The sequence below is a fragment of the Saprolegnia parasitica genome, assembly GCF_000151545.1.
Source record: "Saprolegnia parasitica CBS 223.65 unplaced genomic scaffold supercont2.40, whole genome shotgun sequence".
In the NCBI taxonomy this organism is placed as follows: Eukaryota; Oomycota; class Saprolegniomycetes; order Saprolegniales; family Saprolegniaceae; genus Saprolegnia; species Saprolegnia parasitica.
The window spans coordinates 92,953-105,717 of record NW_012156434.1 but is presented as its reverse complement, the minus strand read 5'-3'; the positions used below and the strand labels follow the sequence as shown (position 1 = coordinate 105,717).

Sequence of the window (12,765 nt, the reverse complement as noted above, 5' to 3'; positions counted from 1 at the left end):
GCACGTTGAAAGATCTCGACTTGATACATCGATGCAGACACGGACGGTGCTGACGTAAGCTGCGATCTTTGGCTCGGATGGAAGGGTACCTCCTCAAGCAGGGCCACGTGGTCAAGAACTGGCGACGCCGCTTCTTTCGCCTCCTTGGCGCGTCGCTCGAGTACTTTGACGTATGTACAAACACATGGCTCGGAGCGCTCCTCGACCTACCGCTGTCCGTAGAGCCACCGCCACGACGCCAAGCGTTGCGGTCGCATTGCGCTGGTCGGCGCGACCGTCGCGCACGGCGCTGCCATTGGCAGCCTCGGCGAAGGCGTCGCATCCGCTGCCGACGAGCGCCGCTTCGTCTTTCGCGTCGTCGACGGGTCGTCGCACGTGGTATAATTGAACGTCTTGACTGCGCCTCGCACACGCGTAGGCGTACTACATGTGCGCCGAGGTCCCGGGCGGCTCGGACGGTGCGAAGCTGCGGGTGGCGTCGGTGGTATGACCGGCTCCGTAGCCAGTCGCGCCAACGCAGCAGCGTGGGTCTCTTGCATCCAAGCCCGCATTCGCGCCGCGTCCCTCGATGCGCTGCCGGCCGCCGTCAACACTCCATTTTCAGCGACCGTCGTCAGCGCCAGGATCGGGACGGCAGACGAAGTCACGCCAACTCGATACGTGACGACGAACTAACGGATGCAGTAGGTCTATGAGCTGCACTGCGAAGCGTCCGTGGTCCGTCCGTGCGCGGACGGCCTCGAAGAGATCAAGTGCTCGTGGATTCTGTGGCATACGCGGAGTGACTTTGCTGCGCTGGATGGGTACTGTAATCTTACTACAAGATCCAGAAGCATCCTCGTTCATCTATTTACTACTACACAGTACGACGATGCTTTTATGATGAGTAGGCACCTCCGCTCTGTCATGGCGGACGAGATGGCGTCGCTGGCGTTTCCCACCGTGCACGCGGCCGTCTCGTTGGCGCAGCGCCTGTCGGCGTCGTCTCTACAGGTGTGCACAGCCGCCTTTGACGCATACGTGCAGCAGGTACGCGACGCCTGCGTTCTCACCCGCGCACCATCGATCGCAACAGCTCTTGGCGCGACCGTTCATTGACCAGCCCAGCGCCGAGCTCGTTCTCGACTTTCTCGAGTATGCAGCCCACGCATCACAGCTGCCAGCACCCGAGCACCACGCAACGCGATCTCAAGCTGTCCCAAAAAAGGTGCGGGCGACTGTAGCACTCGGACGCTGGAATGCTACCTTGTAGCCGGACGATGCGACGCTCTACATGGCCGAGGTCGGTCGCAAGCTGCTCAAGGCTGCGATTGCGGATTAAGAAAGCGCAGATGCATACTCGTATGGATTGAAAGGGCGTTAGTCGGTCTCGAACTCTTCACTGCCGTACGAAAACTCGGACCCTTTCTCAGGTGTCGGCGCGTCATCGCCGCCACATGTTTCCGGCACCTACCGCGCACGTCAGTCGTCACCGAGTGGTCAGCGTGGCCGCACTTCCTCCTCATCCTCCGCTTCGTTCGTGTAGTGGTGACGACCGTCGCCCTTCGCGTCGTCGGTCCACCGACTGGTGCTTGGCGCGGACGAGGATGAGGATGGGACGTCCTTGACAGTCTACGCACGACTGAGCTCTTGGCATATATTTCGGTGCACCTCGTGTGTCTCGACATCGCGGCTGCTGTGCACGGTCGAGCGCAGTTTTGCTCCAAAGCGCGACGAGAGCGGTGGGTCCTTCTCGTCCGACGGGTACGCGCCGCCGAGTTCCTTGAGCAGCTCGAGTGCCGCACGGTGCTCGTCCTTGAGCTGGGCGAGGGATGTGCCGCGGGCCTTCAGACTCGCTCCTCCCTCCTGCCCATCGCATCTGTCGTCAGATTGCACTTTCTGAATGTCAACGTGCCTTTTTGGCTTTGAGTTTCTTGTCCAGTTTGGGCTTGGCGTCGTCCTTGCGCTCCGACCTGCGTGAGAGTGGCTTCAAGTCGAGCTTGGGCACGGGACCGGCGACGACCGCAGCGGCCTCCGTGCACCTATAACGCGTGGGTAGCCGGCATGTCGTCGGTAGAGCCAAAACGATACGGGTGCTCTTCGGTCGCGTCGTCGTCGTCATCAAGCTCGTCATCCCCGTCGTCGTACATATCCAAGGCATCAAGGGACGGTTCTTGGTTCGGCCGGCGGCTGTTGGAGATCTCGGGGTCGCTCCGCGTCGTCGCCAACGTCCGGGCTTTGCTCGCGTGAGGATGCGAGGCTTTTTGCAACGACGGCAGCTTGTCTTCGCTCTTGACGCGGGACTTGGTCAACCGGCTTTGGGGCTTGAGATCGCTCCACGCCGGGTCTTCGTCGCCGTGCGGCTTGGCCTTCTTGAGGCCTTGGAAGGCTTCAATCGTCGACTCGGGATGGAACGAGCTCTCGGTGGCCACGACGTTGTGCACTGAGAAGGGGCTGTACCACGGTCGTCAGGTGTGCAACGCTTTAGAGGTAGTACCTCTCCTCCTGGTTGGAGTCGCCGAGCGTGCCCATGTAGAGCTCGGCGGCCGTCAGCTTTTCATGTTTCTCTAGTCGCAACCGTGAGCCTTTCGACGGCGCCCTCGTGTTTATATACTCGGCAGCTTCTTCTCGACCGCCGGATGCAGGTGGTTGGAGACCGTGGGCCGGACCTTGGTGAGGCGCTGCTTCCGCGCCGCCTCAGCCTTCTCCCTACGAGACGCGGTCAGGAGCCATGAGCGCTCCATCCTCTTCTTACATCATCTTGACCGAGATCGACGAGTTCCGGCGCGGGTCGGCCCAGTTGTACATGGCTGCAACGGGCGCTATCAATAGCGCGTCAATATATTGGATTCATCGATATATATTGGATATATCGAATTGGGAAGACTGGATCACGCGCGAATGAGACGTCCATCTCACGCTCGCACTTGGTACTCGCTGCCTTGCATTGAAGGAATGTCGCCACTCGGAGCTGCAGTGGCACAAATAGCAGAGAACGCGTCGCCTTTCTGAACTTACACCCGGAGGTCGGAATCCAGCACGTGGCCCGCTCGACGTCGCCAAGCTTCGCCAGCGATGGAGGCCAGTCCACCACCCACGTCCCTCTCTTCCTGCGCCGAGCCGAGTTCATTGTCGCCGAGCCGAGTTCGATGTAATAGCCGAGCCGAGTACTGTAGCCGCCCATGAGACGGCAGAGTGGGACTTGAAGCGGCGACGATCCAGGGTAGTAACCCTCGCCACCTCGGCGCGTGGAGGCATCCGTCAAGAACGTCGCCCATCTCGCCCGACGCATTTGTAGCAGTGCGCGACTTTGCCGTTCCAACTCGTCACTTGCCAACTGGACGGAGCATGGATCAGTCCTTTCCGCTGCGCACGACCTTCTTCCGCGGCCCGCCGCTCAACGAAGACGTGCAAAAGTCGCTGGTCGCCGCCGCCAAAGAGAACGCGGCGTCGCTCGTGCAGACCGCGTACAATGAGAACTGGCGCTACGTGCCGCCCGAGAAGGACGGCGTCCAGTACCGCAAGGACACGTCCAACATGCTCGTCTCGTGCCGCTTCCTGCGCTGCGCGACGGTCGTCAAGTGCCTCCCGTCCGAGCTGTCGACCTTGGTCTCGCAGCCGACCACGGACGGTCTCCGGAGCTTTCTCAAAAAGTTCCTGCCCCGGTCGTACGTGGATGCGATCGTGCTCCACGTGCTCACTAGCAACAACAACAACAACGACGCGAAGCCGGACGACGCGGACGAGAGCGTCATTAGCGTCAAGTGGGGCGTCGTCGACATTGGCATGGGCGCGCGGCGGGACCTCGTCGTCGTCGACCTCCTCGGCGAGACGACCGTGCCCAACACGCCGGAGCGCGCGCCGCTCTACATGTGGTGCGTGACATCCACGGACGGCAACAACGTCGGGTGCCTCTCGATGAAGGAGTCGCACAACCTCACGCGCACGACGTTGACGCGCGCCGGCCTCTTCTGGCGCCAGACCGCGCCGGACGAGGTCGAGGTCGTCTTCTGCGGCAGCTTCAAGAGCAAGGCCGCCAAGGCCGCGGGCACCGCCGTGCTCCTCGGCCTCGGGCGCCTCAGCGACATGGTCGAGGAGCTCCGACTGAGCTACATGCACTTTGCGCATCACTCGACGTGGGTCCGCGACAACGAGCGCACGAGCTGCCTCCTGTGCATGCGCAACTTCCACACGCTCCGGCGCAAGCACCACTGCCGCATGTGCGGCGAAGTCATTTGCTCCGACTGCAGCGTCATCAAGGCCGTGGACCTCCCGGTCGTCGGCGCCAACAAGGTCCGGCTCTGCAAGGTGTGTTGTGTGCGCGCCAAGACGAGCCCCGTGACGCCGCAGACGCTTCGGTCCGTCACGTCGCTCACGTCGTCCGACTTTGATGCCGAGCGGTTGCGCTCGACGTCGTCCGGTCCGCTCGAGTGCCAGCTCATCGTGAGCCCGTCCGCGCTGAGCCAGAGCACGCGCAGCCACCGGTCGTCCGAACCCGATGACGCCAGCAGCAACTTTGACAACTTCTCCACGAAGGGTCTCTGCGGCGATGCGATCCGCATGTCGCTCTCGCGGCCCGACGAGAAGGCCAAGAAACCCGAAATCGCCGAGTGGCGCCGCAAGCTCGACGCGTTCGAGCCGCTCATCGCGACGGGCACCTCGTGCGAGTCGATGTTTGCGCTGCTTTGCGACCTCGCGTGCGAGACGCTGAGCTGTCCGATCGCGATCGTGTGTCTCCTCGAGACGGACGCCGATGGCGTGCGCCGCGAGAAGCTCAAGTCGACGCTCGGCTTGGAGAACCACGCGCTCAAGAGCGAGATCCAGATCTTCATCGACCGCGTCATGGACATCTCGCCGATCGTTGTGCTGGACGCGGGTGCAGACCCAAGCACGATGGCAATCTTTGACCGCGTTCCCGTCGTCCGCTTCTTTGCCGGGTGCCCCATCTTCGGTCGCAACGCGCAGCACCTCGGCTACATCTGCGTCGCCGACACGCGCAAGCGGACGTCGCTCGGGTCGACTTGCGCGGCGACGATGGAGCGCCTCGCGACACTCGCCTCGGCCACCATGGAAGAGCGCTTAGCGTCCAAGACACAGATACCGGCGGCGACGCATCCACTGCCGCCCTCCGGCGCACATGCGACGACCGTACGCGACGGCAATGGTGGCTACCACACGTCGCCGCACTCGCAAGCCGAGATTCGCATGCGCGACCTGCTCCTCAAGACGCTCATGACGCAGCAGCAGATTGCCGCTGCCAATGGCCCGTACGACACGTAGAACACATTCGTTTGTAGATAGCAACAGCCTGTGTGTGATTTGCGTGGCCAATGTAGCTGTATGCGTGCGCCCTCGTGTCCATGCACTTCGTTGGGCGGCAATGTCGTCGGGCGAGATAGATAGATGTCCAGGGAGGTGATAGCGGCGGATTGTCGAACGCTCGTCAACCATGGATGCTTGCCAAGGCGATTTGCTATCACTGGGCGTCTCCAGCTGAGCAGAACCTTGCCGTTGAACGGAGTGGTGCCACTGTAGCTTGCTTGCAACCAGCAATCATCGAGGGTCCTGCGCTGGACAATTGCGATCTTCCAGCTGCGATGCCATTGGATGAAAAGTAGCCAATCATATCGGTGCGATCTTGAGCGATGCCAGCACCAGGTGCGCCGACTGAGCGCCGCCGGCCGACCTCGTTGACGACTGGCGTAGTGTGGCAGCATCCGTTCGCAGACGTCTTCCGGCTCGTATCCGCAGGCTCCTGTGCGGCGTCGACGCGCGGCGACGTGGCCGAGCTCATGGACAAGACGATCCGGCGAAAGGTCTTCCGCGTCCGCGGCAAGATTGCCGCGTCCAACCATCTGTCCGTGCCCGCCGAGGGCGATAGCTTGCAGCTCACGGGGCGCTACATCTACCTGCAGCTCCACCGGCTGCCTGGCGAGTCGGCGACGCTGCACTTGGACATTGTGACGAAGAAGCGGTCGGCGCTGCGCCTCTCGTTCAGCACCATGTACGCGAGCGTGCGCAGCATGGGCGTGAACCTTCGCCTACCTCTCCCGTTGACGACATGCTGACTTGAGCCAAAGGAGCTCACGAGCACGCAGACTAGGCGACAAGTGGACGGTGCTCGCTCTGGACATGCACCGCCTCTTGGAGCTGCATACGTCCGTCGCGTACAACCGCGAAGGTTACGACTACCTCAAGGTATCCTCGCATGCATCACGGGCTTCTGCACTGCTAGAATAGAGTATTCAGCTCTGCTGCTCGATGAGCATCCGCGGCATCTACACGTCTGACATTCTCTACATGCCCGAGGTTGACGAGATCGCAAAGTGCAAGGTCTAAGTCGCTGTAGACGCTACCGAAGGGCATGGAGCTGCCTCTTCTGAAGTCGCATGCGTGGGAGCTGACGTACGACTGGCACTGGCTTCCAAGCAACCAGTTTGAAGCCATCGAGATGCCTTCCACGACGCCAGATCCAAGCAAGGACGTTCTGCGCCCACCCGCACCCGCATCGCCCGCTCGCGACTTGCCCCCATCATCGGTAAACGACTTCAACGCCAGTGCCTTCCTCTCACCGAGTGTAGCCACTCGCAAAGTCATCTCCACAAAAGAGGCGAATACAAGACGACGCGCCCAGCACCCCGCTGCCCGTACCGCTCTCGCAGCTCGAGCACGAGGCGCAGCTACAGACGCATCGCAGCACCGTGCTCCAAAAGGTATAACCTATCAGAGAAAACGACGTAAAAACGACATGATTATCAACTAGGCCGATTTGATCCTGAAGCGAGCTGGTTTGCAGCGCCCACCGCCCGCGTCTGCAGCGCCAACGTCGCCGCCGCCAAGCCCAAAGCTCTACTACTCGCCGAGCAAGTACGGGCCGCGGATTCTTCCCAAAGCCAACTTGATGTGGCCCGAGCGCGTCCTCGCACTGAACCGCATCGTGGGCGTCTCGCAGACGTGCACTGGCGGCGCGTTGTGGTGCCACGCCTCCAAGTCTTTTGTCTACGCCAGCGACGCCACGCTCGTTCTCGCCGAGCGTCGCGAGAACACCTTGGCCATGTCGTTCTTGCATGGGCACGCCAGAGACATTCGCTTCCTTGTGCTATCTCCGACCATGCACATGGCCATCACGTGCGAAGACGGGCCGTCGCCAGCGCTGCGCCTCTGGTCCATGGCCACGTCGCGCTGCGTCGCTTGTCTGCGCGGGCACGTGCATGGTGTTGTGGCGCTGGCTGTCGGCGGCACACGGCTCGTCGTCGTCGGCAAGGACGCGCAGCACCGCACGCAGCTCATCGTCTACGACGCTGCGAGTGCCACGTCATCGTCGTCACCGTTATCGACGCTCCCAGTCGTGGCGAAACAAACGTCGGATTTCCCCATTTCCAACTTGCGCTTCTCGCCGTACGACAGCGACCGCCTCGTCTCGTGTGGCCGGGAAAACATCCGATTTTGGCGCCTCAAGGCCGGGCACCTGCCGGGCTGCCCCGTCGTCTTGCACGAGTATGCGCGGGACACGCACTTTACCGACATTGCGTTCGACGTGCCAGGCACGCCGGGCCTGCCCGTGTACGTCTCGTCGTCGCATGGCACCATCTTGGTACTGGATTACGCGTCCATGGCGCTCCTCTGCGTCTACAAGCTTCATGACGCCGCGATCCACTGCATCGCAGTGAACGCGGGCTTCTGCGTCTCGGGCGGCGCAGATGGCTTTCTCCGAGTGTGGCCCTTGGACTTTTCCGACTTTTACCTCGAGGCGAGCCACGAAGCCGCGGTGCTCTCGATCGACCTTTCGGGCGACGGGCTCCAAGCGCTGGCGACGTGCGCCAACGGCACGATCGGTGTCCTTGACGTGAGCAGCCACGCATACAGCATCGTGCACCGCGCGCACACGGCGCCGATCTCTGCGATCGCGCTGAGTCCCCAGAGCGACGCACTCGTGTCTGCTGCGCTCGACCACACGATTCGCGTCTGGGACCTCCTCACCGGGCTGCAGACGTACGAGTTCAAGACCGAGGCGAGCGTTGGCACGTGCATCGCGCACCACCCGAGCGCCGCGCGCATCGCCGTCGGCTTTGCCTCGGGCATGCTGCGCATCTTTGACATTCCGAGCATGACGATCCTCGAGACGTACCAACAGCATATGGGTCCCGTCCTGGATGTCCAGTACGGCCTTCAGAGCGTCTACTCGAGTGGCGAGGACCAGCAAGTGTGCTGCTACCAGCACCACTCGTCCACCGTCCTCTCGGTGCCGTGCGAGTACCCTATCACGAACGGCCGTTTCTGCGTCGACGTGGCCTTGCAGTGCCTCGCGATAGCAGGCGCCGACAACACGTCGATCGAGCTCCTCGACCTGTACTCGCTGCGGCGGAAGCGGTCGCTGCAGTACTGCGATGGCAAAGGCACCCCGATGCAACTCAAGATGCTTGGGTTTGTGCACCATCAGCAACTGCTTGTGCTCGTCGTGGCATCGCAGCGGCTGCTCCTCATGGCGCCGTCGACCGGCGACGTTGTCCGTGCGTGGGCTCGATCGCAGACGGCAGCGTCGGCGACCTCGCCCACAGTCCATTTGGCCGATACATTGTGCACGGCCGATGCGACGGAGGTGCGCTTAAGGTGCTCATGCTGGAGCACCCGCAGCAGCTCCGCTTGACGCAGTCGTTCGCAGGCCAGAGCCACGGTCTCCAGCGCGTGCTTTTCTCACAAGACGGCAAGTGGGTCGTAACCATCGGCGGTAGCGCCGCACTGCTTCTCTGGCGCTTCCTCGGGTACGAGGACGACTTGCGCGCGACCAACACGGACAGTATGCTCTCCGATGATGCGCTGGCGTCAATCGACGAAGCCGCTTTGTTTGAAGAGCACCATAAGAGCGACAATCAGCTCTTTCACGACGCCAACGAAGACGAGGATGAGAACGAAGATGAGGATGAAGACGGCGGTGTGCCACGACAGCTCGTACCGACGCCGACGCAGCGTCCGACACGGCGCAAGTCCATCTCGGAGCTGCCACCAAGTCCAATAGTCCCCTCCGACATTCCGTGGACGCCACGCATTGCGCGCGCGCGTGGCTTCAACATGGACGCCACGTCGCCCGTCGTGTGGTCGGCGGCGCACCAAACGCTCGTCCGGGCGGTTGGCTCCCGCGTTCTCGTCGAGACGCGATCAACAAGCCGACACGAGTGCATACAAGCGTCGTCTCGAGTCCTCGGCCTCGCCCTCGCGCCGGCCCAAGACATGATCGTGTACTGGGACGCAGCCCCATCGCTGTCTTTTGTGTCGCTGCATGACGCCATGACGATAACGACGACGACCGTGCATGCGTCCGTCCGGTCGGTTGCGTTTCAAACCTCGCGTCGCGTCTGGTGCATTGCTGGCGCCGACCTCGTGCTCGTCGATGCCGAGGCGATTGTAGCGTCCCTAGCGTTGAGCGACGTGCCTTGCCAGATCGCGTGGCTCGGGCATACGGCCGCGGACGTCGTCACAGCCCACCCGGTTCAGTTTTGGAAGTTGACGACGGGCAACGCCATCGTTGCGGTGCCAATCCGCACGGACGTATCCATGGGGCTCGTCGCGTCATTGCACACCCGTCGACACGATGATTTGGTGCTGGGTTGGAGCGCCGAGACAAGCAAGCTGCACATTCTAAACACCGCGACGTCATCCATCGTATGCTCTGCGACGCTCCAGGCGCACCGACGGTCCACGCTGGCCCATTTGGTTTGGTGCAACGATACGACTGTGGCCGTCGCTACGGCCGACGCGCCATACGTATGGCTCTACCAACTCGCGCTGGCTGCTGACGGCGAGACGCTGGCGCTGGACGCGATGGAGCGCAACGGTCTCTCGCTGCTCACCAACGTCCCGCCACCCGGTGGCGCACTAAGTAGTCTTCTGCGCGTTGACGCACCCATCGAGTCGATGACTTGGCATGCGGCCTCGGACACTGACGACTACGGCGTCGTCATCACGAGAACGGGTGCGGTCTGGTCGGTGCAGCCCACCGCGTTTACACGGCAGCTACTCGACCTCACGCTCGCCGCACCAATCACGCGCCTCGGTGTCCTCCCTTCTGGCGACATTGGCACGCTCACCGACTCGACTCTGCGGCTCTGGGACTCGAAGACGCTGCGCGAGTGCTGTTACCACGCAACGCTGCCTCCCCTCGCGCCGTCCGCGTTCGCGACCTCGGCCTTTGGCTGCGTCGTGGGCTATCCCAACGGGCAGCTCCGGGCTCTCTCGAGCGACGGAAGCAGCAGCACCACTTGCCAGCCATGGGCTCTCGAGACGGCTCGAGCCAAGAACTTTTTGAGACGGTACACGTCCGACGTCGCAATCGATATGCTGTGTTTTCTTCGCAACGCGCCGGTGCTACTGGTCGGCAACTCGCTCGGACAGCTCGTGCTTCTCTCTCTGCCCTCCATGGCCGTGACGTGGGTGCCATTACCCTTTGGCGCCCAAGCAGCCTCGACGTTGTCATCGCAAAACCCATCGCACATCGGCGGCCAACTGCTGCACGCTTCGGGTGCCGCCGACGCGATCGTTGTCGTGTGGGCGTCGCAGGCGCAGAAGAGCCACGTGCACGTGTACACAGGTCACGGCTCAGTCTTGCAGGACGCGTGGAAGCTGCCGCAGGTGCAGCCCGCCCACGCCTGGGCCCTCCTCTCGCCACACGAAGACTCGGTGGTCCTCTATAGTGCGGTCAGCGGCATCGAAGCCCGCTGCTTCCAACGCCGCACCGTCTTGTGGCAGTGCGCACTCTCTCCGTGGCCGACAAGCGCGATTCTGCTGGACGACATTCTGTTGCTGGCGTCCGCGGGCATTTTGCACCGCCTCGACCTGCGCGACATGGCGCTCGCACCGATCGCTATGGACGCGGAACTGGCCGCCGCCATCGAGAACCAGCGCATTTGCCACAAGAACGGAGCGCTGTACATTGCCGACGGCAACTGCCTCGTTCGCTTGGAGCTCACTCGACTGGAGCCAGTTCCTAACGAGAGCGATGACCTGCTGGACGATGGCGCGTGACTCGGCAAGTGACCTATATCGCAGGGTCAAGTGCCGCAATTGACGACGCGGCCGTTAAACGATGCTCGAGAGGTGCAATAGACTCAACGGTTGGATGATCTATTATGCGTGCAGCTGCAGCAGACGATCGACCAGCGTCGGCAGCGTCGCACACTGCTCTTCCTTGTTGATCGCGTTCTACGCACTTATGTAGTGTCATGGTCATTTCTTAACGGGTGGGATACCAAAAGGCGCGGGTCGCTCGGCTTCATCCAGCGCACGTGGAGCCACTCGCTGTCCTAACGACAACAGTTTACAAGTCGTCGTAGACGAGACGATAGACGACGTACATGCCCGTACTCGCTGCTCGTGTCGACGTGGTAGAGTGTATTCCGCACGGTGAGTTGTACACGGTCGGCGCTGGTGCGCTCGCACATGACACCCCTATGTCACCCTGTCGCGTCACCCACGTTGACGGCATGCTCGTACTGCTGCTGCAGCGTCGCCACGTCGGCCTCGAGCTTCTCGTGGCTCGCGATGCGGTGCCGCGCTTCGCGCAAGAGCAACGCCACATCGTTCTCTTCCACTGCAATCTCGACCAAATCGGCAATGTCGACCGTGTCGGGCGCCAGCTATTGCATGTCACGTTATCAGTCGCGCCCGAAGACGCGATGGCGTACCGCAGCGCCTTGGAGAGTGCCGTTCATCACGTCAACCGTGAGGCTGAGCGTGAAGTTGCGGATGCGCACGTGCATTGTGTCGCCGTCGCTCGGAAGCACATGGATGCCTGAGATGCTCTGGACAAAGCCCGTCATCTGCTCATACCTACGCCGCTACAATAAGATCGCATTGTGGCGGCATCTAGGATGTACCAACGCGCCATCTCGATGAGATGTTCGTGCTTGTTGACGCGATCGAGCAGCTGCGCGTCCTCCGTGCGCCGCGCCGACTGGTGGTGATATTGTGAGCGATATCCTCATCCTCTGGATGCGACAGGTGTACCTCTTGCAAAAGCGCGTTGAGGTTCATCTCCGACTGCTTGACCTGAGCCGACAGGTCGAGCACCTGATCTTCGAGAACGCGCTCCCGGTCGTTGTCTTCCTGAATGCCTTGGGTCTGCGCCTGTACGAACTCGGCGCACGCCATGTCTTTCGGCATCTGGAGCTTGAACGTGAGCTCGAGCACCGTCTTCTTTTGCGTGTTGAGTCGCTGCAGCGCCTTCCATTCGTCGCGCTTGGTCTCGTTCAGCGCCGCGCGCGCCGCAGTGTCGCCGATGCGCTTGGTCAGCAGCTGGATGCGAGCATTCACGTCGGCAAGCATGGCCTCGAGCTGCGCGTTGAGTGCACGTCGAGTTTCGAACGCCGCCGCAAAGTCCTTTCTTTCTGCAACATCATGGTCTTGCCCTGCTCGCGCTCGATCTGGGCGTTCGCTGCAAACTCGGCCATGGCCTCCGGTGAGCCCACCGCGCTCAGGTCGTCAAAGAACTGCTGCTTGATCTGCTTCAGAACAAACGCCTTCTCGAGCTACGACCGCAATCCAAGCTCATCATCATCATCATCCTCAGCACCTGCAGAGCGCACCTCGAGGATGTCGTTGCGGATCACCGCCAGAGCCTCTTCGACGCCCGCTTCCAGCGTCGGAAGACGCTTGTTTGCGACCTCATCTCGCGTCTTCTCGGCCGCTCTACGCACCATTGCCACGTCAGGAAGATCGTCATGCGGATGGCGACCGACGCGATGTCCGACATGGCTGCCCGTTCGAAAATTCAAAAGCCTCTGGCACAATATC

The 12,765-nt window shown here is 61.9% G+C and overlaps 6 protein-coding genes across 6 annotated transcripts; 4 read left to right on the top strand and 2 right to left on the bottom strand.

Annotated features, from left to right (window-relative positions):
- Positions 1-31: 31 nt before the first annotated feature.
- On the top strand, positions 32-1,321 carry SPRG_08783 (hypothetical protein; the record flags this gene model as incomplete). Its single annotated transcript, XM_012348013.1, has 9 exons — positions 32-46; positions 102-170; positions 223-378; positions 419-458; positions 503-642; positions 688-803; positions 891-1,029; positions 1,076-1,207; positions 1,253-1,321. The coding sequence occupies 9 exons, from the start codon at positions 32-34 to the stop codon at positions 1,319-1,321; spliced, it is 876 nt and encodes a 291-aa protein (XP_012203403.1).
- SPRG_08782 (hypothetical protein) lies at positions 1,287-2,817 on the bottom strand. Its single transcript, XM_012348012.1, has 8 exons — positions 2,735-2,817; positions 2,594-2,688; positions 2,477-2,546; positions 2,071-2,433; positions 1,895-2,021; positions 1,651-1,845; positions 1,495-1,611; positions 1,287-1,449 (listed from the first exon to the last, which is right to left on the bottom strand). Exons 1-8 carry the CDS (start codon positions 2,785-2,787, stop codon positions 1,360-1,362), a joined length of 1,110 nt encoding a protein of 369 aa, XP_012203402.1. The 5' UTR covers positions 2,788-2,817; the 3' UTR covers positions 1,287-1,359.
- Positions 2,818-3,327: 510 nt separating this feature from the next.
- On the top strand, positions 3,328-5,259 carry SPRG_08781 (hypothetical protein; the record flags this gene model as incomplete). The annotated part of the gene is made up of 2 exons (XM_012348011.1): positions 3,328-3,647; positions 3,684-5,259. 2 exons carry the CDS (start codon positions 3,328-3,330, stop codon positions 5,257-5,259), a joined length of 1,896 nt encoding a protein of 631 aa, XP_012203401.1.
- A 365-nt stretch (positions 5,260-5,624) lies between these two features.
- Positions 5,625-6,318, top strand: SPRG_08780 (hypothetical protein; the record flags this gene model as incomplete). Its single annotated transcript, XM_012348010.1, has 4 exons — positions 5,625-5,637; positions 5,686-6,031; positions 6,078-6,177; positions 6,220-6,318. 4 exons carry the CDS (start codon positions 5,625-5,627, stop codon positions 6,316-6,318), a joined length of 558 nt encoding a protein of 185 aa, XP_012203400.1.
- A 25-nt stretch (positions 6,319-6,343) lies between these two features.
- Positions 6,344-10,998, top strand: SPRG_08779 (hypothetical protein; the record flags this gene model as incomplete). Its single annotated transcript, XM_012348009.1, has 4 exons — positions 6,344-6,517; positions 6,561-6,692; positions 6,743-8,536; positions 8,590-10,998. The coding sequence occupies 4 exons, from the start codon at positions 6,344-6,346 to the stop codon at positions 10,996-10,998; spliced, it is 4,509 nt and encodes a 1,502-aa protein (XP_012203399.1).
- Positions 10,999-11,068: 70 nt separating this feature from the next.
- On the bottom strand, positions 11,069-12,743 carry SPRG_08778 (hypothetical protein). Its single transcript, XM_012348008.1, has 9 exons — positions 12,711-12,743; positions 12,558-12,660; positions 11,980-12,500; positions 11,850-11,926; positions 11,658-11,802; positions 11,467-11,609; positions 11,328-11,421; positions 11,223-11,276; positions 11,069-11,175 (listed from the first exon to the last, which is right to left on the bottom strand). Exons 3-9 carry the CDS (start codon positions 12,295-12,297, stop codon positions 11,101-11,103), a joined length of 906 nt encoding a protein of 301 aa, XP_012203398.1. The 5' UTR covers positions 12,298-12,500; positions 12,558-12,660; positions 12,711-12,743; the 3' UTR covers positions 11,069-11,100.
- Positions 12,744-12,765: the final 22 nt, after the last annotated feature.

Bases quoted from the DNA above. Each gene is read 5' to 3' on its own strand.
- SPRG_08782 (XM_012348012.1), bottom strand. From the start codon at position 2,787: ATGTACAACTGGGCCGACCCGCGCCGGAACTCGTCGATCTCGGTCAAG. The intron at 2,434-2,476 runs GTACTACCTCTA...ACCGTGGTACAG, and splicing joins GACTCCAACCAGGAGGAGAG to CCCCTTCTCAGTGCACAACG. The intron at 1,450-1,494 runs GTGCGGCCACGC...CGTGCGCGGTAG, and splicing joins AAGCGGAGGATGAGGAGGAA to GTGCCGGAAACATGTGGCGG.
- SPRG_08778 (XM_012348008.1), bottom strand. From the start codon at position 12,297: ATGCTTGCCGACGTGAATGCTCGCATCCAGCTGCTGACCAAGCGCATC. The intron at 11,610-11,657 runs GTACGCCATCGC...GACATGCAATAG, and splicing joins GCACTCTCCAAGGCGCTGCG to CTGGCGCCCGACACGGTCGA. The intron at 11,277-11,327 runs GTACGTCGTCTA...TGTTGTCGTTAG, and splicing joins CGAGCAGCGAGTACGGGCAT to GACAGCGAGTGGCTCCACGT.